The sequence below is a fragment of the Plectrocnemia conspersa genome, unplaced genomic scaffold (genome assembly GCF_051122295.1).
Source record: "Plectrocnemia conspersa isolate PC_06_02 unplaced genomic scaffold, ASM5112229v1 ptg000003l, whole genome shotgun sequence".
In the NCBI taxonomy this organism is placed as follows: Eukaryota; Metazoa; Arthropoda; class Insecta; order Trichoptera; family Polycentropodidae; genus Plectrocnemia; species Plectrocnemia conspersa.
This window is the reverse complement of record NW_028277167.1, coordinates 15,099,764-15,124,710: the sequence shown is the minus strand read 5'-3', so window position 1 is coordinate 15,124,710 and position 24,947 is coordinate 15,099,764. Positions and strand designations below refer to the sequence as shown.

The 24,947-nt window shown below is 27.4% G+C and overlaps 1 protein-coding gene across 5 annotated transcripts in view; it reads left to right on the top strand.

Annotated features, from left to right (window-relative positions):
• Positions 1-1,594: 1,594 nt before the first annotated feature.
• The window catches only part of LOC148236727 (homeotic protein distal-less-like), a 103,576-nt gene continuing 80,223 nt past the window's right edge, over positions 1,595-24,947 (top strand). For 3 of the 5 annotated variants that reach the window (XM_088183069.1, XM_088183067.1, XM_088183068.1), the window contains exons 1-2: positions 1,596-1,888; positions 17,071-17,770. In XM_088183069.1, coding sequence (XP_088039195.1) covers positions 17,476-17,770 — 295 coding nt within the window. In that variant the 5' untranslated portion in view covers positions 1,596-1,888; positions 17,071-17,475. Of the gene's footprint in view, positions 1,957-17,070; positions 17,771-24,947 lie in introns of all 5 variants that reach the window. The other 2 variants (XM_088183065.1, XM_088183066.1) reach the window with 2 other exon arrangements.

The following is a 24,947-nucleotide window of genomic DNA, read 5'->3' as shown; positions in this document are numbered from 1 at the left end:
AATGACGGCAATTCAAAAGAAAATTTAAACTTTACCATGAAATATAGTTTATGGCATTTTTAAGAACTAAAAATACATATATATGTATTCTATGTAATTTATATTAAAATACTACTTATGACAGCCGCAGTTTTAATTAGATTCATATCAAACTCCTAAAATCTTCTTAATACCTGGATATAATTTATTAGCTAATCTGATCCATTACTTTGTTTTAAAATGCGGCAATACATTTTTTAACCTTATCATAAAAATATATTAAAAACATAAAATATATCTTATTAATGCAGTTTTTGCTTTAGATTTTGTTAAATACATATTTGTTTTATTTAATTTATAATGAAATACTACCTATTTCAGTCTTATGTAGCAATTCTAAAACACTTTTGATGGCGCAACAATTACCACAGTTTAATTGAATATATATCAAACTTTGTAAATATCTCAGCTAAGTTCATTAGATAAAAAATAAAAAAGATATAATAATTCCAGTAATGAAAAATATTTAAAAAATGTATGAAGTGTTAATCAATTTTTTTTATATTTTTTTAACGAGTAGTATTTTAAATTTATTTTTAAAACATATGAAATATTTAAAAACTAATAATATTTAAGTTATTAACGTAACAAAATAAATATTCCATGACTTTTCCTCAAAGCCACGCGCTCCAATTTTCACTAGCGTCGCACAGTTTTGTGTACATACATTTATATATTCTACACTTTCAGCTTATTGTTATTTATTAATTTAATTTAAATACTATCTTAGTTTATTTAAATTATTAAGGGTTTATATAAAATAATAAACACAAGTGATTATTTATTTAAATGAGCAATGTTATTATTATTATATGTAAAAATATTGTATTAAGAGCACAATGTTTAACTTGACTTATATTAAGGATTGCTTAAGTTTTCCACTTGAAATATATATACAATGGCGAAAGCGTTGAAGGTAAATATACTTACTTATGAATTGTTTATATCTTGATAATAAACAAGATGTTTTAAATTATTTATAATGAGATTTAGTCCAATAAGGCAAAAAATATAAAATTTTGGTTTGTGAAGGATTCGAGAATTATAACATACCTTATGGCACCACCATCGCGCTTTCAATTAATATGAAATAATTTGTATCGATCTGTTTAAAATAAATCTGATAAGATTCATATATGAAATATAGTAAATATGCACAGAGATAGTACTTTCGATTTTTTTTGGCATTTTTTATTTCAAGTGGAAATTCTAGTATGAAATTTAATACGTAATACACCAACACCCCCTTTGCACAGACTGCGCTGTCATAACGCACAAGCACAATGGAAAACCACACCACGAAACGGAGCTCGCAAGTTGCGTTTTTCGGCACTCGCTTCGGAGCTGCAGTGTGTCGCTCCGCATCGGAGCGGCGAAGCACGGGGCGGAGGGGAGGGAAGGGTGCGCCAATGGCGTCGCTCCGCGCCTGCCCGAAGGCCTGCGGCCGGGGGTGTTGCGGACCAATCACGCGCTAGTTGGGCGTAGCTTGTCGCGCGCGCTCCAATCAGAGGAGGGATAGAATGGCGGCGGCGCTGCGCGTCGGTGTGGCCGCGCAACCCGGTCATTAAGTGTTTAAGTGGTCGGCGCGCAGGTCGTGTCGCGGCGGCCGGCGATGCTCCGGCGATTGCGCGATCGCTGACTGCTTGCTGCATGTTTATCGTATATCTACATACGCACGGTTCGAGTTGTTTCTTTTCCGTCGTCGTCTGGTGATTCAGTGTGCTGTGTGATATCTTGTGTGCGAATAAACAACAGTGTAGTTGAACGACAATTGAATTGAAACAAAAAATCGAACGCACAAGGATTGAACGAGTATTGCATTGCGGTGGCGGATTCCATAAACAATAAGGTACGTGCGGTGTCGGTGCGACGATTGTGTGTAGGACGACGTGATATTGTGCTTAGATTAAAAATCGTGTAAGTTATTTTTTTTAATTCACATTCGTAACTATTAAGAATATGACTAAAAAATAATAATTAAATTTTTCCTATGTCATTTTTGCCATCTAATATGTTTTATATTTTAGCAAATCGATACTCTTTATTGATAAATGTGCTAATTATAATAAATTACCAATTATGTGTATGAGATGAAATAGCTCATTATTCGAGAATTTTTAATAGGTACTTAATATGTACGAGTTAGATCGGTTTAAATTAATCATTACTATATTCATTCCTGATATTAGGAAAATCTAGGTCCATATGTGATTTTAAAGTTGTTCGGAATATTATGGACGAACTCAAAAAATGTACATTTCAAAATAATTTACCATTTAGAATGAGTGGTAGAATTTTATTAAAAATAAAAATCAATATATAATCAAATGGTTGTGACAGTAGTGCAAGATTTCGTATTATTTAATAAGACTATGTATCGATTTTCATACAGTACTTACGCTTTAAGTTTTGAGGTAAAATATTAAAAAAATACTTTTTTAAGTTCGCCGATATATAATTAAAATAATTTGCCTCATTTATATAAAATAATTTTGAAACCATGTGACTTATTTGGGCTTTGGATAAACCGACGTCTCATATAAGAAATAATACACAAATGACACCATATTGAGTTTGTCTTCGCCATTTAAATAAAATAATTTGCTTTCATACCGTCGAATGCTTCGAAATACTCCATTTAATCTAAATATATTTTTAAACAAAGTGACATATTTGGGCTTTAAAATAAGCCGCTGTCTTATATAAAAGAGTTGATTTTATATAGATAAATATTGAAACTAATAAAAAACATCACCTTATTGAGTTCATATTTTTTCACCATATAAATAAAATATTGTACTGTCAAATTCTCCGAAAGAGTCGATTTTATAAAGATAAATATTAAAACAGGGTGGCAAATGTGAGGTTTAAAATAGAGCAATGTCCTATATAAAATATTTTCTTGATCAGTATTTTTTTATGTGTAACGCTATTTATAGAATATTTTTATGATATAATAAAAATGACATATAATTAAGCTCGTTATATTAATAAAAAAATATTTAACTACTGTCGAATTTTCCGAAAGAGTCGATTTCTTATATTATATACACATTTCGAGACAGGGTGGCAAATGTAAGACTTAACATAAGCCTACGTCCTATATAAAAGATTTTTCTTTAGTATTATTTTTCAGGTGTAAAGAATATTTATATGGACTAATAAAAAATGACACCATGTGTATGTATTAGGCATATAAATAAAACATGTACTTTTCATTAAATACTGTATGATTCTTCTAAAGAATAGATTTTATATTGAAATAAAATAACGTGCTATCTAAAAGATTTTCGTCTGTAATATTTTTTATGTGTAGCGATATTTAAGGAATATTTTTATGAGCTATTATAACAATGCACCTAATTGAGTTCGTCTTTCTTATTTTTTTGCTATGTGAATAAAATAATTAGCTTATAATTAACTACTGTTGAATTATTTGCATGATTCGATTTTATACGATAAATTTTGAAACAGGGTGACATGAGCGAGGCTTCCAATAAACCAACGACCTATATAAAACATTTTTCTTGAGCACTATTTTTTATGTGTAACGATATTTAAACATTATTTTTATGATATAATATAAAAATAGCACTCTATTGAGTTTGTTATTTAAGTTAAATAATTTGTTTTTATTTAAGTACTATCTAATTCTCCGAAGGAGACAATTTTATATAGATAAATATTGAAACAGAGTGAAATATATAGGCTTGCAATAAATCAACGCCCTATATCATTTTTTTTCTTGAATATTATTTTTTTTGTGTAACAAAATTTTTATGATATATTATAAAAATGACACATTATTGAGTTTGTCCTTTATATTTTTTTACCATATAAATAAATTAATGTACTTTTCTTTAACTACTGTTTGATTCTCCGAAAGATTCAATTTTATATAGATCAATTTTGAAACAGAGTGCCATATGTGTGGTTTAAAATAAAATAACGTACTATCTAAAATATTTTCCTTCATTATTATTTTTTATGTGTAGTAATAATTTTGGAAAATCATGAATTTCATTAACTAATACAAAATACACATTATTGAGTTCGTTTTACATATTTTTTGCCATGCGAATAAAATTATTTACTTTTATTTAACTACTGTCGAATTCTATGAAATATTCAATTTTATACATATAAATGTTGAAATAGGATGACATTTGCTATAAGAATAAAATATTTTTTTGAGTATTAATTTTTATGTATAACGAAATTTTATAAAATGTAAAAATGACATCTTATTGAGTTCGTCCCTTATATTTTATTCGCCATGTAAATATTTTTTTAGCACATTTTTCAATAGAGTCGATTTTATTATTTATTTTAATTGTTTATTTAGCTAAAATAGCTATTTTTTACAATATATAGATAAATTTTAGAACCGGATGACAAATGTGAGTTTTAAAACAAACCGACATCCTATATGATGTAACACAAAAATGACACTGTATAGTTTGCCATATAATCAAAATTATTTATTTATTATTAAAATCAGTACAATTCCTTATAATATTCGATAAATATGAATTAATTCTGAAACGATTTTTCATATGCATTTATTTTAATTTTAATCGGAGTGCAATATTATTTTTTATTTCATATATTATTACAAAAATGACACATTGTTCCATTTTCTCTTAATAGTTACGATATAAATAAAATAATTACCTCTCATATACAAAAAACAATTTAAAACATAAGTGACATATTCTGGCTTTGAAATAAGCCGTCGTAGTGTATAAATATAGGGTATCAATTTGTTTACGAAAGTATTTTTTTGTGTAAACGGTTTTTTATTATTTTACTATTAAAAATACTATTAAAGAAATAAAACAACTTTTTGCGACAAATTGACAAAGTAACAAATAAGATATTTTTATGTGTAACCGTTTTGCAAAATTATTTATAATTTATATCGCCTTTTTACTATGAAATTACATATTGAAACAATAAAAAACTTCGCCATAAATATTTTTTGCCATATAGTTAAAATAATTTGATTTTTACTAGTTCCTATTGAATTCTTAAAAGAAGCTGATTTTATATAAATTAATTTTAAAACAGGGTGATATATATGGACTTTAAAATCAGTTTTCTTCGTATATAAATGTTGTGTAACTTCATTTTTATTCTTAGGAATTAATATAATAAAAATTACACTTTCGTGAACTCGCTTTTGAAATTTTTTCGGTGTATAATTAGAAGTATTTGCTTTTTTTACGAGTATTATCAAATTCATTGAAATAGTTGATTTTATATAAATGATATATGTGGCGTTAATTTAGTTTTTTCTTGTGTAAGATTGTTTAGGAAGTAAACAATCATTGATAAAATTCTATAGGTATTTCATTGATAAAATTCTATATTAAAAAACATCGGAATTTGTCACAATGTGTAAATATTTTGTATCGCAAAAAACAACTGATGAGGTAAAGTAAAAAATATAAACAACCATAATATTTAATGAATTATTATTAGCATAATTGCACGAGTGTATATTTGTCGTATTATACCGGATGTAGTCGATCTAATAAATTCATCAAGTTTGCTCATTTCCAAATAAATACTAAATGTTTTTACTCAATTTTTTTCAACTTTAAATACTATATTGTCATATAAAACATATCTTAGTGAAAAAATGCGCACACACAAAGAGTCAAAGCTCTCATTGCATTTTACCGACAAAAACAATAATAGAATTTAATTAGAGTACAATTATTGCCGATTATCTTGCCATCTCGCTTTGACTGAACGCTTAATTACGGCCATGTTTTATTTATAACAATTAATTTGGTTAAACGGTGCGATTGTTAGTTTGCGAGTCAAGAGATTAGTATATTTAGAATTTGATACAATTTTACTTAATATAATACTATACAATCGCATTGATTAACAATTCGATTTATGACCGTGATTAATATGTATTATAAATTTAATTGAAATGATAGTTTTAATTTATAAATACATTTGTATTGATAGTGTATGCTTAATAGCTCTGCAGCAATTAATATAAAATGTAGTTTTATTGTATTGTTAATAAATGATCTATGATATTTTGAGCGTCACATATGGATCGCAACCGACAAGGATCATTGATCACCCTTCTTTTTCCATCGTAATTAAATAATTGATTTTAACTGCTTTCTGCTAGAATCGTTTATGTGAAACTAGCGATTTAAAATTTGAGTATATGTATTATATATAATTTCGTACACGTTTTGGTGAATAATTAACTGTTTTGGCAGTGAATCAAACAAGCGTGTTGATTGTATTTTTTGCTCTAATATTGCATCTATTAAATATTCATATAATATTAAAGCACACATTGAATTATACGTGATACGCCAATTAAATTGTATTAATACACTTTGTGGTCGATTGTTGTAGCGGCGTTTTGTTTACTTGGCTCGCGCTTTATGAAAAAAATGCGTATAGCGAAGTATCGCGTATGAAATATAATGTGTCTTCACAATGGAATACTGAATATTCCCAGTGTAGTGCGACAATGGCCGACGTTTTTGACAAAAGTGGTTGTGCAAGTTTGATGACAATTTTTTTAATATTGTAACCTCGCACGTAATTACATCCTTCGCTCTCTTGTGTATTACATACACACACATGTCATGACTGAAATTGACATGATTTTTTGTACGCACGAATGTGATTTTGTGTTTTTGTCATTGGTGAACATTTGCGGTCAGAACGCAGGACAAAAAATAATTTTCCGCTGAGCGATTGGCAAACCCAAAATATATATAATAGGTTTTCTATACATATGCAAAAAAAAGATTCATGATTAAATATCAATAATATAAAATAAAAAAATATATAGTTTATACTTATCAAAAAGGTTTTTTATGTGGGATTAACTTATTATCAAAGAGCAGATAATTACAATTAAAAATGTGACAAAATAATAATAATATGTATATATACAATATAATACAAACTAGATTTTAGTTAAATTCATTACTAATAATAATATTTCTTTAATTAAAAATAAATACAAAAAAACATTTCACAATTGAACATGCTAATATAAAGTTGAAGGAATAATTTATTGCTTTCTAAATAATTAAGTAAAGTATTAGTTTAAATAATAAGCTGTAAAAAGCTTTTAGGAAATTTATTTTATTACATATTTTTTTGTCCATATAAAACATTGATATTTTCTGTATACTTTTTAGACGTTCTATGACGTTTTCACACGCTTTTTCATGTGCGATTGTTTGATGTAGCAAAAAATGTCATTAAACATTAATGTCGTTTTGATTGTGCTCAGGAATATGTGAAATATGTTGACACAGGAAATGACCAGCGCATAAAATATATATTTTTTATATAATAAAATTCATGTCTGTATGTAAGTGCATAGTACGTACCTATGTAAATGAATATTGTATAAAATAAATAATAGTATATACATATATTAAAAATAGAACATGAATTTTACACCCAGATAGAATTTATTGTGCGTTTTACAGGCTTCTCTGTAAAACAGGTTGAATAAAATAATATATATGTTAAAATATGCACTTTTTGCATGCTGCTTCGCAATTAATTGGCAATATAAATTAATTTTGTATCGCGTCAATAAGATACTGCTAATTTATGATTGTAACATATTAAACTGATTAATTTCTTAATCTGAAAATTTGGATAATTAGGTTTTTCCTTAAAATTATTTCGTCTTATATAATATTAAATTTGATAAAAATAATTTTTATAAAATATTTTTAGTTTGCCACTGTGTATTAATGACTATTCTGTTATAAATTTCTGAGAAAAATATAATTCAGTAACGGGTACATCTTTTGTATTATAAACACACATACATTATAAGCTGTATGCAAATCATGATTAACATTAGATATTACGTAGTTCATAAATAATTTATTCTATGATTTACTATTACCATAACACGTTTTTTTTATATTGTTAGTTCTATTTCAAATGCGATCAACGAGCGCGAATCGTCGGATTGTATGATATAAATGCATTAAGATTTATTTGTATTAATATTTTTTATCTATCGAATTTCCACAGCACTATATTTTTTCCAGCCGCGTACAAGCTTTATTTAAAATGCATAAAAAGGATAGTTCGATATGCCGACAACCAGTTTTTCCATTACCGGCGTGGGAATACTTGATAGTCACCGTTTTATAATTATAACGTTTCACGATCTTGAACGTACGGTGACATTGGCGTATATCTACCTGCGCTTTTCCAAAGACAAAACGATGCATATTTATCTATTTGGTGTAATATGCATGAGCTTCCATCGGGTGTGCTCTTTTTCGTCTAAAACGTATACTTAGCCGTCGTGTGTCTAAGACGGCACATGCATATTAAACAGATAACTCGTTATATATTCGGATAATATCGTAATTAAGTGAGTTTTCTTGTGCTCGCGTTATAATTACGCACTCATATGTAAATTAATGCACGTGTGATAAGGCCAGATAAGATTTATTGCCTATGAAAATTTAATAATTTCGTGTAATATTCTTTAAAAGTGTACGTACAATTAAGTATGGGACATGTGTTTTATAGGGTGGGATAATAGCTCTTAACTTTTAGATGTTATGATAATATATTTGAGCTTTATAATCATTTAAAAATATATACATACCTAATATTCTAATTAAAAAAATACTAAACATTTATTTATGATCTTTGTATCATTATATTTAAAAAAATATTTCTAAAGAAAAATTGTATATAAATAATTTTTAAATCACTATAATAGGAATAATATTATTTAAAGAATAATTTTATTGCTTTTAAAATAAACTACAAATAATATATTTATGTATAAATTTAGTTTATATATAATATAAATAAATACTACGTTAAAAATAATGATAAAAAAATAGTAATGGAAAGCAAATTATTGAAAGAAAACCGAATATACATTTTTATTTTATTTCCTAAGCAAAATATTTTTATGTCCTTTAAAATTTGGGGCAATTTTAATTTTACTCTATTTTTTTATGTATATAAGGCATTCTAAATAAACATATAAATTAGTTTATATAAAATCAGAATAAGTCATATACTTGGTTTTAAGATAATTGGACATCTGTTTAAGAAATTATTTCTTAAATGTCTTATTTTATTGTTATATAATGCATATTTAAAAGTTTTAAAGTAAAATGCAAAATTAAGACAGAAAAAATGTAGCAAATTTATATTTGTTTTAAGCTTTTAAAAGGTAAAATCGTACTTCATTACGATATGTATATATATATAACGTAAAATTTTAATCATAGTGTTATAATGAAAATTTTAATGCTTTAAAATATATTTTAACGACAAATTAAAATCCACAAAATATAAAGTAAAATACGGATTTATATAGGTTTTATAATTAATTATGCAATACAATAAAGCATACAAAAAATATATTTTAGTAGTTTATTGCACAAAAAATATTTTAGTGAATACTAATAATATTTTTATTATAAATATATTTATTTAGTATCAATTTTGTGTATACTTTTATTACACAATTTATTTAAAAAATAAATAAGCAAACTTTATATATTTTTGTATGATCTGATCAAATATTGTTGTATTTTATAAAAAACACATATTTTTAAAACCCGACCAATTTTATTAAAATATGAGAATACTACTAATTTATTAATTTAGATACTTGGTTTTGAAAAAAAAATATGTATAATAATATTATAAAACTAACACATTTGTCGATATCTAGGGAAAAAACAACTATATAATTATTTTTTACTCGCGACTTACTTTATCAGTTACATGCAGATCTGTCTGTTTATCATATAAATTAACCAAAAAGTTAATTTAGGTCTTAGAACCTTTCATTTAAAAACCTTACATAATATTAATAGTAAAGGTGCGTCTTATCTTATTGCACTGATATAACAGCATTGCATTAATAAATTATTTTTCAAAAATTGTAAAAGGATACAACTACATGTCTTTTATTCAATAGTTTATGTAAAAATAAGGGTAGAGTAATTTAAATACAATTCACAAAAGATCTAGAAGCACTTGACAAATTTTTAAGAAAAAAAAATAATTTCCCACAAAATTGGTACGAAGATATGTCTTTGAAGTCTAGTATTTTTATAGAGAACACTTAAAAAAATGTAAGAACAACTATATGAATATGTAAATTGCGATATTTGGGGGTGCTTAAAAATATTTTCAATTTTACTTTAAAAAACTGATGTTTTTGTGACCTAAAATTTAATTTATGTCTCCGTATAACCTTGTACACACAATTTATTTATGCTATTTTCAAGGCGCATTGACAAATTTTCGCAAAGTTAAATTTATCACAATGTATTTTTTTCTTAGAATGTCAATCACTCGTTATTGCAAAAAATATCATCATCAAATTCAATGATGGTTATTATTACTTTTTGTTCGTGCAAAGATACATATCTAGTCAACAGGCGTAGTGGTAGTACGACAACCGTGATTCATTGGTTTCCTAATCGTCATGGCCTTCGTCTCGCAGCCTCGGTAACAAGAAAAGTCCATCCGTCGAATTGTTACAACACACAGTTCCCCTCGACAGTGCGAAAGTCCACCGCTTCACGCAAATGAAGATATTGCGTGCGTTAATTTTATGTTTCTATGCATATTCTGTGCACGCACATAAAACAGGCGACATGGAAAAAAATGAATAAATCCACTGTTTAGCCGCAGTGGAAGCATTAAATCTGACGTGGAACATGCTTGAGTGGCCTCTGAGAGTACTCGGCTACGAAATGGCATCAAAAGCGACCGAATTTGTTCGTTATAACGACGCTAGCTATCTTTGCGGTTCACTATTAATGATTGAATATAATTGACACTATTAATGGCTAATAACATTATTCAGGATTGATTAGCATCTATTCATTCAAGAAATTTTGCCAAAGACTAGTAACTAATACTTGGAAAAACCTGAGTTTAAATATCATATGGATCTTACTGTTCTATAAATTTCAATCGTGTCTGGAAGATCGAAATTAGTGGTTATTATAATATTTAATTGTATAATAATTCCGATTGATTATCACAGATTTTCCTAAAAACGAGGATGAATATCGTGATGAATAATTAAATAAAATCGAGGTAGCTCGCGCAGAGTGATAAATTGATTGTAAGGAGTAATACTAGTTTATAAAAAATAAAATTGATGTCACTGATTTACTTTGATTTCAGAAGATGTCTCACCACTTAGTAGTTGGTAATAATTTTAACACCGTAATGAATTGGGCTAACGCCTATATTATTTAATAAATAAAAAGCTAAGAAATCTAATTTTTATTATTTGTATTCGGGTGTATATATATTTTGTATATTATTATATTATATAAAAGGTTGATAAAAACTTTGCACATAAACACATTGACCCAGTCTGATTTTTATTAGAGACATATGTTATTAATCTCTTGATGCGGAAATTCAAATAAACGTTGCATTTATGAATTTTGAGAATGCCTTCGACATAGGTTATTATTAAAAAAAATGTTGGACCTCGGTTGTTCGGATGATTTAACTCGGTTATTCTCAAGTTATTTGGGCAACCATAGACAGTTTCTATTTTATGTCGGATGATTGTAAAAATAATATTTCAACCCTTCGGGTGTTCCTCAAATTCAATTTTTAAATTGGCGTTTTATTGATCCCGTTTGATCAGATTATTCCTAAATAAAATATCGCAAGAAAAACTTCAACAAAAAAATATTTTTGAGAGCAAGTCGAAATTCTCTCTACACGTAAACGACGTTTGCAATAAATTTGCTTTGTTATGAGGTACGGGTTTCACTTTGACAATCTGTCAGTTATTTGCGTCCTCTATTATATTTTAGTTCGCAGTATTCTTGAATCTACGAATAACAAACTACTCCCTCTTAATCAAAAAAGTTTAGAAAAGTTAGAGATACATTAATAAGAGGATATTTCGTTATTATCCGTTATTATATGCCAGCGCCTTGCTTTTAGGAGCGTTGAAATACGGACAGAAAATTGTAGGTCGTTTAGCATTTCTTCAAACTACTGAAGAGTTCTAGTTTTGGGTTTCGAAACGTCTTTGAGATTCACGATCGCGTTTTTTTCTGATGCTCATTAGAGCCAGGACGTCCGCACTTACCGACTCGCTTATAGCTGTCGCCATCCGACTCCTTAATATACTGGCATTGCACTTTAATTTATTCAATGTCAACTACAAGCTAGTCCATTTCTTATAATTTAATTTTATTATTATGATATTTTACTATGTATTGTATTTTTTGTGTGTATTGAAAACAATGTATTGTTTATTTCACGATGCTCTTAAATTTATTTAGGTAAATAAATAAATGAAGTTTGATCATCTGGATTTCTTAAAAATATTTTTTCACCTCGTTTATAAAAATCTGTTGTATATGTATACCATAAATTTAAAGTAATTAGGGTTATGAGAATGTATTAAATTTAATTCAAGATTATTACTATGCATATCCATAATATTCAACTGTGATACTAAAAGTTATCATAAGTTATGGTTTTAATTTTACCACTTAAACAAACTTTTTATTAAATAAAGTTTATATATATTGTGTTTTAAAATTATTTTACTAAAACCGACTCCAGTTAAAAGTATAAATGTTTGAATATTGTTGCAATATTATTGTTTTTATGATACAGCAACTAAAGTGGTACTAAATTATTTACTTAATTCCTATAAGAACATCAAAATAAATTATTTTGCTGTTTTAGAAATACTCTATGTAATAACTAGTGCTTTAAAACAAACAGTTCCATTAAGTCATACATAAAAGTATCAATATTACGTGTAATTTTAATGTCTCTTATATATTTTGTATATGAAGAGCTGCTTTTATGGAGCCAATTTGAAAAAGATAAAAATATTATTTAATTAATTAAGTAAGAATATGTTTAATATACTTAATTATAAAGTTTTATCTATAAATCACAACACGATATTAGGCAACCCTTTCAAGTTTTTTTTTTAAAACTAAATTGTGTTTGGAAACCATAAATATTAAAAAAGTGTTTCTTTACGCTTGCAAATCAAGCCGAAACGACCGATAGACACATTTAACGTCCGAAACACTCAAATACGACAGGATACAACAATAACCGTAAATATATGATTTTATAACTTTTCGAAGTGGTTGTTTATTTTTATTTTACGGCTTAGTTAAGTTTTTTCCCCTGTCGGTTTTCATTCGATATTTTATTGCTCGACTCGTCGGTTCTTATATCGAAGCTCGAGTAATTAATAAAGAGAAGAAAGACCGATGAGAAGAGGAGAGAGAGAAAAAAATAAGCTGCAATGTAAATTAAAAACAATAAATAAAACTAATTGATATCAATGAAGACAAAATGCTTCCAAATTGAGTTACGGTGCCGTAAGTGATTAATAACGGATTTAACAAGGTGATTATTGGATTTAACATGGATAATAACTGGGATTGTACCAAATTTATATTTCACTCCAAATAAATCATTAATATTAATAAAACACGCCGAATGAAAAAAACGCTTTCGACTAATTCAGTTTAAATAAAGCCGTGAGGCTCGTGCGATTGGTTCGTGAGATAAATATATTATTTATTTAATATATAATTATCTTTAAAAAATGTGGTTAAATTGAATATTAAAAATAAATTTTATTTATGTGTATTAATTAAAATAATTAATTAGTCACTGTTAACTATTAGAGCGACCCTCTCGTTGATGTTGCGCGGCAAGCCGCCTCTCGACAAAAGGTTAATTTAACTTTTGTAGAATAATAACAATATAAAAAAACAATTTTTCAAACGAAAACGAAAAAAGTGGACCCTCACGATCTTTCGGCGGCATAGGGGAGGGGCAGAGGCGCAAAAAACATAACATTCGAATGTATTTCGTGCTTTTTTAAAACTTGACTCAACTGACACATAATAAATGTATGTATATCATAAGCACACTTTGTAAAAATCGTGTGCCAAAACTACAATTCAAATCATGCACTGGACCTACCGGAAAAAAATCAAAATAAATCATATTTTTATGTACGCTCGTACAGAACTACAATAGAGAACACCTTCGAAACGATTGATGGGTGTATACCTTAAAAATTGATCTTAAACGTTTCCGAGACGAGGCGCCAAACGCTCATAACAAATGTGGAGGTGTGGTACCTTAGGAACATCCATTGTGAAAAAAAGGGACTTCGTCGGCAGTTTTCACATGGTTTTTTGGTACTTTACACTCCGAGGACTAATCGGATGTCCGATTTTGAAATATTTCGACGGTGAGACGTTTTCGTTTCTTGTTAATTTGTTGGGCATCGTTTCTAAGTATATACGAAAGTTCGTCGAAATTGAGATATTAATATTAACACGCAGGTTTCCTTATAGCGCCTTTATAATATTATCGATAAACTTTTATTACTTTATGTGAATGTAGCAATAAAATTATTGAATCAATATTTAACTTCTCTCATTGCTATTATTATATAATTAAATGACGATCGTTAAAAAGAGATAACTAATTATAATATAATCATTTTCACTATAGAAATAATCACATGAAAATATTTTTGTTAGAATATTTACACTAGTATCAAAATCTATAATCAATAACCATGTAAGTATTTGCCATTTGTCTTTGTAGAATGTTATGTTTAATATATGTATGTATCTCTATCTTAAAAATTATGTCAGAGGCGAATTTACTTACATGAATCTGATTTTACTGAGAAAATATGATAAGTTATTAAAGCAATTGTTCGAATACCTTTACCTTTCGTTAAACAAAAATTAATAATGAATCAGGTGTTCAGAGACAACTACTAACGAAAAAAAAAATTTTTAACGTTTTAAAATCTATGCATTTGTGCTATAAATTATAAAAGTACAGTTAATACTACTCATGGTATTCCATTGATGTCTTATATACAAAATAATATTTAATACATGTGTGTCGTCTGGAATCAGACATGTCCATTTTTTTAAAAATAATTATTAATATAATAAAAAAATAATTTTACTAAAAAAAACAATATTTTATGTTGAAAAATTTATTATGTTGATTAATGTGGCATATATGTTAATTTAATACATCAGAAAGTCAAATAAAATGTGTTAGTATATATACATATATAAAAAAGTATTATCAGAGTAGTTATATTTTCACTTGAATTTCAGTGAAATAATTAGGAAAGAATATGCCATAATAGTAAATTGTAAGAAAAACTAAGATATATGTTACAGTGAATGTGTATTTCTTGTGTAAGTTATATTTTTACTAGTATAGAAATAACTGTTTCAATAAAATCATTTTAATCGATAAAAATATATATATTACTACCGAAAATATAATTTAACTGATAGGCGCTAATGAAATTATATGCTACTCTAAATTTTTATAAAAACGTTGCGAAACGTTTATTTGCTGTTCAAACCCAAACCTAACATATACGAATCAACCAAACCCAATTTGACCTAATATGTTTTTTAACTTTCATTAGGTTAGATTTTATTTATTTTAATTATTGAAGTATTTTATTAACGATGTGATGTTACAATTCTGTGTAAAAATACGCGTACCAGATATTACATCTATGAAACTGCTTTTTATTATTAATATATATAAATTACATATACAATTTTCCACCATTATCTATGTAACTTTTATTCATGCATGTATTACTTAAAAGCCCAATAAAGACACAAGTTCGCATGCAAAGAGTCGATTTCATCTAAGAATGAAGTACTAAATATACTTAAATAGCAAATATTACGCACGTGGTTTTAAAAGTTAATTAAGTTATTGTTTTTAATCTGAGATTGCCATAGTTTTAGTTTAATTTGAAATGCCATCATTGTTTGAAACATACTTCATAAAATGATTCTCACATTAAAGACGCGTGGTTATTTTCATTTAAATGAGCAGTGATCTACTGAAGATGTTCAGGTGCAGATTTAAGCTCAAGATTAGAAGTAATATAAGTTTATGATAGTTTATGAAATGTAAATTATTAATCTGCATCGTTATATTCTATAGTCCGTATTTTTTAACATAGTCATGTATATACATTTCTTCATTATTAATAAGTGAAAAAGAGATGACAACTTTGGGCATAAGTCCCACTAATTTTATTTAAAGTATAAGTTGCGGATATACGTGTCATTACTCTTTTCTATAATGCAAAAAAAAAAATAGAAAAATTAGAAATATTACCATATTTTTTTCTGTTGCAATAGTGAGCTATTAAAATAAAAATCAATCGTTATCATTTATGTATGTATAGCGATAACAATTTGAAGACATCCGTGCGCTGCGAGTGTCGGATGAAGTATTTGGAACGTATATGACAACTTTGCTCGGCGCAAGCGGAGCAATGAAATACCGCAGATAAGCCTCAAAGTGACTCTGTTAAATGAAACGAAGTATAGTATCGTTATTACTTCCTTCTTTCCAACCATATTAAAAAAATAATGGTTAAGGGATTGAATTTACTGTTTCATTCGAATTAACAGACTCTGTAATATTAAAATTGTTGTCAATATAAACCTAAAATGTGCGATTAATGCATTCTGTAAGGTTATGAAATTAAACTAAGACTCCAAATATTTTTCAATGTATTTAGATTAATTTTACAAAAAAATGTTTTTTTAAAACAAATTATTTTTGGGACATCTTTCAATAAATTCACTGTCAGTTAAGCTTCATACTAATGAAATATATTTTTTTAAAATATATAGTTGTTATTGAGACGTATGTTTTTATGTTTACAAAACATTACTTGCCATTCATTGAATTTTAAATACATTTAAAAATCAATGTAAAAACATAGCGCTATATTTTTAGCTTGAACAAAAAATATTCAATTGTTTTTTTTACGGGACGCTGTATATTGTTATATTTACCTTACTATTAACAGTTTTATTTTAAGATAACGTAATTTTACATTATTTGCTTATAATATAATGTGTATTAATATATTCTTTGATTATTTATATTTTATTTAACTGATTGTTTTTTTTTTGTTCACAGATGCACGTCTTTGAAGATAACAATATATCAAATAATATTACGAATCGATTGTGATATTTATTATATATATTTAATAGAAAAAATCAAAACTATAAATAATAAATAAATAGCTTTAAATTAGATCGATCTTTGAGCTGTGATATATTTTTTATTTAAAGCATAAGAAAAACGTGTCATAAAATATTTATAAAAGTAATAATAGTAGCATGATATTCGTTTAGTGCGTTAGCAACTGACATATTCAAATATTGTTTGGTCGGGGTCTGATTGACCCCAAACTGTTGTCGAGCGCGCACCACGGTCACTACAGTGGCAAACCACGGCCAAGCCACGCTGAACTTCGCGGACCCGTTCGGGCCCCCTTCGGATGGGGGCCCGCCGGGGACCCCGCAGCCGGAGCCCCCCATGGACCACCATCACCAGCATCAGCACCAGCAGCAGCACGACTCGCCCGGCCTGCCCGTGGCCAAGTCGGCCTTCGTGGAGCTGCAGCACCATGCGGCGGCGGCGGCGGCGGGGTATGGACCCTTCAAGGGCGGATACCAGCACCCCCATCAGTTCCCCCCTTCGCAGCCCGACGGCGGGGGGTTCCCGAGCCCCCGGGGGGCGCTCGGCTACGCATTCCCGCCGGTGCACCAGAACTACCCCAGCTACCATCTCGGATCTTACGCGCAGCACTGCGCCAGCCCGCCCAAAGACGGTAAGTTTTTTTTAACATAGTTGTCCATGGTACCATCAATATACTATTAAAGGGGGTCGTAGTCATGATATACTACATTTAGTGCTTGTTCGCACATTGGCGTTTTTTTAATGATATATTTTTGAGCAATGCCAATGACTTTTCTCACACAGGGACTTCATCAGGCGAGGCGGTAGGTTGTGACATTTGCCCCCTTGAATTTGGCGAGAAAAATCGAAATATTAAAAAAATCACTGACTGGACTTTTGTCTCTATCCTAGAGAAAGCTGAAAGCTGTCCCTGATTCTAAACCAGAAATTCTCTGGCTATTCCTCAAAGAAAATTAAAAAAATGTAGTCTCGAATATATCCTAAAAATATTTTTTTAAATATATCATTTCAGTGAATTCATATCGGAATAGATTTTCACCGGTATATATATATATATATATATATATATATATATATATATATATATATATATATATATATATATATATATATATATATATATTTTTAGACAGACGCGACGCGTGAAGAGAAATAACAGTTGACTCACTAAAAAGTCGCTGGCGTTTAAAGGGTTAAAAACTTAAGAAATGTGTTTCATACATAATATTTGACAGATTTTAATTATTTTATGGTGTCATTTTTTAGTTATCTGTTATTATTGATATTATTAAAAGTCTGGCATGTCATTTAATATTAGTGAAATATTTATAATTAAGTAGCTCAGATGGTGTTTTATATTTATAGTGTATTTTAAATTTAAATTAAAAAAATTTGCACATTATATGCACCACTTCATATACGTATGTATGTGTTTGTGTATACCAAAATTTCGTGTGAATTAATCAACGTTGTTAATCCGTTGTCGTTGACACCGAGAGGGTCACAAGTCCGCGAGTTCTCGGATAGAGTAATTCAGCAGAAGACAAGTCGTCGCCCTTCGGCAGTGGGACAAAAACCAGGACAGTCGCGGCCTCCTTTGTTAACAAAGACCGACAAAGTTAGCCGCGGGTCTCTTTTTGTCCCGATGGGTCTGAGACTCATGTACAGCCACCACACCTACACTATATGCTTCGGGCATATCTATACGTAATTCAATTTGACTCATATGAACTCCTGTTGACGTGTTTATATGTGTTTTCCGAATTTCGATGTGTATCTTTAAAACGTATCTCGAAATATGAATGAAGGTTATATTGACAAAGATGTGGGAGAAACTGTATAAATGATTCTTAGTATTGATGGAATAATAAAATTGCACTAAAGTTCAGAAAGGTTTGAAGAAACCAAATTCATGTTTGGCTCAGATGTTGTAGGTTTTCTGTTTTTCATTAGTAGATCTACGCAAGTCGATATGATAATCATAAGCTGTTCATATTCTACAAGTTCTTAGAAATATATAATAGCACTGTGTACCGAGACTCTTGGCAATAATTTGCCAGTATACATAAATATGTAAATATGTATCTGAGATTTGATTTATTTTAAAATATCTTCAGTAGTTCCTAAATAATTTAGAAAAATAACGAAAATCATCCAAGCATGACCAACATTAATAAAGATTGATCGCTCGGATTGGCGCAAATGCAAATTTAACAAAACGAAAAGCGATCCGTATCGGGCGATTCGCGTCATTTTACGATCTTGGTGAATCAAAAAACAGTGCTCTGCTTTATCGAGCGTTGAAATTCAAGGTCGTTATGCGGTTGAAAAATTGTTTATATTAAAAATAAATATACACACATTTTTCGATGTCTTCTTATTGCACAAAATCGCACGAGATATACCTATGTTACAAGAGGAGTAGTAATTATTTCAATTAATTATCATTCGCGTTTGTGTTTTAAACGATCTTTTATGTTTTCATTGTGTTATTAGATAAGAGATTTTTATATTTTTGGCTACCTTTGAATAGTTCTTGTTTTCATTCATAAACGTTAGCGTGAGAACTGATGGAATCTAATGGTCGTTTATTAAATATTATAATTAATTAATGAAAAAGTTTATCGTTAATGTGAGTCAAATTATGAAATGGGTATAAAGAATTGGTAACAACATTATACAAATTAGATTATCTACTTTTCCATAAAATAAATATTTTTTTATTTGGTATTCTAATTAAGTGTTAGATTTTTTTGTAATATTATTCCTTCAAAGTTTATTTAAACTAAAATTCTCATTAATTTAATTCAGTAATTTTGGATTTACTTAGAATATATCTTAACGATCTTGTGAGTTGTATAATTTACATTTTAATTATAACAATTAAATTATAGTTATATTCTTTAATTGTGTATATTTTTATTAATGCATTAAATTTCATTGGGGGTTCAATATGCTCGTACTACTAAAATCTATGATTTATAAGTAATTCTGCTGTAAAAGTATATTTTAAATTTATTGGTGATATTTTTTTCTAAAAAAAAGTTTTTCTTGATAAAAATACGCATAATATAATATATGATTAATATACATTTAATCGCCATTATTTATTGCAATAACTGTAAATCAGTTGTTTATTATTTTGCTAATGGTTTTCATATATCTTTCTTCAAAACGTTCTAGATTCGATTTTTATATTAAATGCATATTATAAAATATTATATAATTAAAAGCTTCTTTTAAATGTCTTAATCTAAATAACAATTAATATATATAAAGAATAAATAAAAAGTTTTAATACGATAATCATAATAAGAACTGTTATTTTTCATTCATATTATATTAATTTGTATTCTTTCTTATAAAATTGTAAAACAGAAATTTGCAATATTTCTTTATATTACTTTTAAACGCTTAGATTTAAAATATAATAATGAAATAAGCTTCAAGAATATTTTTTACAATCAAAGATTTATTTGCATTTTTATATTTAATATTTATACTATATGTATAATTTGAAGCTATGTTTTAATTCTCAAATCTCAAATAATACAATATTTTTTTTTAAGCTGGTGTAAATATTATTGTATATTTTCTTAGAATTGTATTAAAGCAATAATAAGAACTGTTTTTTTTATCATTTGCAAATAATTTATATATTTTTAATATTTTTTCTTATAAAACCGATGAATAGAAATATAGCACATTCTCTTATAAATTAGGCTACTTTGATTGCATAAGTCTAAATTATTGTTTAATTATAAAGCTATAGTTATTTATTTTGCTGATTTTTCAAAACTAAAGATAATTTTTGATTGCAAGATTTATTTGCATTTTTTTATTTAGTTCTTTGACTAGTGAATTAATTTAAACACATTTGTAAATTTTTTGTATACACCTGGGAGTGAGTTAAGTTTACGTATTTTTCCATAATTATTTTTGTTGCTATTTATTTATTATTATTTATATTACATTTATAGTAAATAATAGATAAAAATCAATGTTTCTTAACGTTTAATTGTTTTGATTGGTTTTACTACTTTTCTGTATTAGTGTGTTTTAATAATTAATTTAAAATTTTTCTAATATTAAATTTCGTATTTTTGGCTTTTGTGATTTTTTTTATATCAATTCAGATTTTTTTTTAATAAATTTTATAAAATTAAAATAGTATTTGTTCATTTATACTATTTAATTTATAAAAAAATATTATATAAATATAATGTTTTTTACTTATTATTTCTTCAGTTATACATATATGTAAATATATAATTATCTGGAGTACCTCAAAACAGTGAAATATCGACCGCCGTACATGTACGGCGGTACCACTCAAAGGGTATTTTAATAAAACTCTTATATACCAAAGTCTTAATTATTGCATTAAAATTGAAGTAAATTTTTAAACTATTGTAGATATTTATATATATTTTTCTAAAAAAATTTGTATCATAATCATAATAATAACTGTTTTTTTAATTTATTGCTGATAATTTATAACATTTCAATAATGAGTTTTCTTATAAAACTGTTGAATAAAAATATTAGGTATTTTCTATAAATATGGCTATTTTTTAATGCCCAATTCTAAATTATTGAAAAATTATAAAGCCATCGTTATTTATTTAAGTGATTGATTTTCTGAATATTTCTTACACTAAAAGATTAATTTTAATTTATATATTTAATTTATATGTTTTAAATATAATTTAAATTTAAATACCCAGATCTCAATTTAAGTAAAGTTTTAAACTTGTATAAATATCATTAGTATCATAATCATATTAAAAACTGTTTTTTTTCAATAATTACTGATAATTTACATATTTTCAATGATTTTTTTATAATGCGTTGAATAAAAATAGTAAACAAAGTTTTATAAAAGATGCTAAAATGCTTAAATCTGATTTATTTAAAATCAAAATAATTTATGAAATGAGTAAATATTGATGGATTATTTATTAGGCAAAAATTAGTACCAAAATCATAATAAAATTGGTTACTTTTAATTTAATATTAAATATAAGTATATCTACAAATTTTAATATACATATTTTATATATAGAGTTACTCTCATATGTCTGAATATCTGATTTTTAAAATCTATTGCTAATTTTTCTGCTATATTTAAAAAATACTTCAACAACCTTTTGAGGAGTACCGCCGTATATGTACGGCGTTCGATCTTTTACTGTTTTGAGGTACCCCAGATAGTCATATATTTACTAATCGTTATATATTTACATTTAATATATAAAAAATATTATAATTATTTAATATTTTTTTTAAATTTAAATTATTGTAAATGATTTTTATACAAAATAATACCAATAAATTAAATAGTACGAATTAAATTAACATAACAAAAAATATTTTATATTAATTTTATAAAAAAGATTGAAAGCCTCTGTATTTTTGACAAAGTGTTAATTTATTTTGCATATTTGTTATATATTATAATAAAGTAAAATTAACACTTTTCTTTGTATATACTATATACAAAGAAAAGTGTTATTTTTTTATGAAATGTACTAAACAAAAAGGCAGTAAAAAATCAAACCAATAAAACTAATAGAATCATTGTTTTGTTATTACTATTTGTTAGAAATGCAATATTAAATATTAATAAATAAATAACAGCAGAAATAAAAATGAAAATGTACGTACAATTAACTTAAATTCTCAGGTGTATACTAATAAATTAACAAATGTTTATAAATTAACTGACTACACAAAGGGTTAAAGGGTTATTTGTATTACAAAATATATTTTTATTTTAAAAATTAATTTATATATTTTAAATATAAATTGAGGCTACTTATGTAATATTAAATATGTAATTGAAATTAAATATGTAATATTATTCATAAATTTAATAATAAACTTATATAATTTTTTATAATTATAATACGTAAAAATTTCACAATTGTAACTGTAAATAAAATACGTATAAAATTAGTTTTATAGTATAAAATAAATTTTATTTTAAATGCAGTTATTAAAAATACATTTTACAAAAATACTAAAAATGTTAATAACCATTGAGTAGAAAAGGTGTCTCATGATTAATCATAAACATATTTAATGCTTTATATTGTGTTGTATTTACTTATGTAAAAATAAGTAAATGAGACATTCTTGACATTGAACACAACATTGTTGCTATTCATAAGCAATCCAGTATAATCAATATACGAATTCGACATACGGTTGCCGTATAAAATTCGAAACAATTAGTTGATTCATTCAGAGATTCCCAATGAATGAAGCATTAGCGCCGAAATATCAAAGGAGCTCATCCCGAGAGCAGCATTATTTTTTTCATCGCTAACGTCCGAGGGTTTATGAGTTTTTTCTATTGATTAATTACACGTTCGGCTCGCACACAGGCGGCACACTCAAAAAGTCACAAGTTCAAGAGATCGATTCCCATAGACGTCGCCTCCTTAACGACTAATTGTAAAGCACTTAATTAATATGATTAACGTCGTTTGTTTGCACCCAATTGAGTTGCATCAGAATAATTACAGTAGTGTTCAATTAAACGTTCTCTCGTCTCGCGAGACGTGTGGGTGTTCGCGCAAATTCTGTTCACTTGGAGAGTGTTAAAAAATAATTTGGAAATTTCGTCGAGGCGTTATCGTATTGCTTACCGCCCCCGGGGGGTGTTTCCTCGTTAGACGAATTAGAGTCTATTGTTGCCCGAAAGCCTCCCCTAGAACGGCGAAAAATTCACCGCCTTTCGTGTCTTCGAGTCTAATTTTCAACACGTGATCATTGAGCTTATTTACATTGGGGTATGCTTGGAAAAGCATTAAGGGTGATGCTATATGGAAATGTGAGCTTATTAGATATTTGAGAGATCGTTAAAATAGTTGGCTATATCATCAATTGCTTTAATGTTGCATTTGTGTGACAAAACTATTTAGATTATAATATTACATGTATTGGAAATTATAGTTCTCATAATACAAAAATAATAAATTTATTGATAGGGATCAAAAATATATTATACACTGGCAGAAAAAGCTATTACAAAGTATGGTATTTTTTAAGTTAGAGGTCTATAAAAATAAATTAAGCTTTTAAATATAATGCCATGATTTTTCTAAGATCAAACAAGATAAGTAAAATAAGGAAAACACCAAAATAAATGCATGAGTAGGTGTGTCACATTTTTACTTCTGAATCATATCTTCCAAACGAAGGCGTCCGCTTTAAATTCTTCAGATTCGGCCACGTGACCCAATGAGTTAATTCCATATTAGTGTAGGTATACATATACGTGTGCATTGATCCGACTTCTTCATCTCAGCGGGAAGCTAATACAAAACTCGATACGCGTGCTCCTGATTATTTCGGATGGGCGGTTTTGCTCCAACGGCGCCCCGCCGATTCTGATTGGTTAATTTCGTATCGGCTTTACAGCGAGTGATGATGGGTTATGTAATGGGACAATACGCTTCCTGATTACACAAAATCGCATCATCGAGGGGGGTGAGCGGCTTTTTTTGACGATTTATTTAGTTTCGGCCGATCGAACTTCGTGCCATGTGAAAATTTATTAACCCTTTGTTGAAGAATATATCAACCTGGATTTTTTTAATATATAGTTTGAAAACACAAGAAAAAATTACACTACTAAATTTGTTGAAAGTAAAACTCCTTCTATCTTGAAATTTATCTACTGGATATTTTTATATTATCTCACAATAAAAATCTAGAATTGGAAAGGAGACATTAGTTCATTTCAATGAATTAAAATTAAAGTATGGACTTATTAAAATTATTTAAAACTACTAATATGT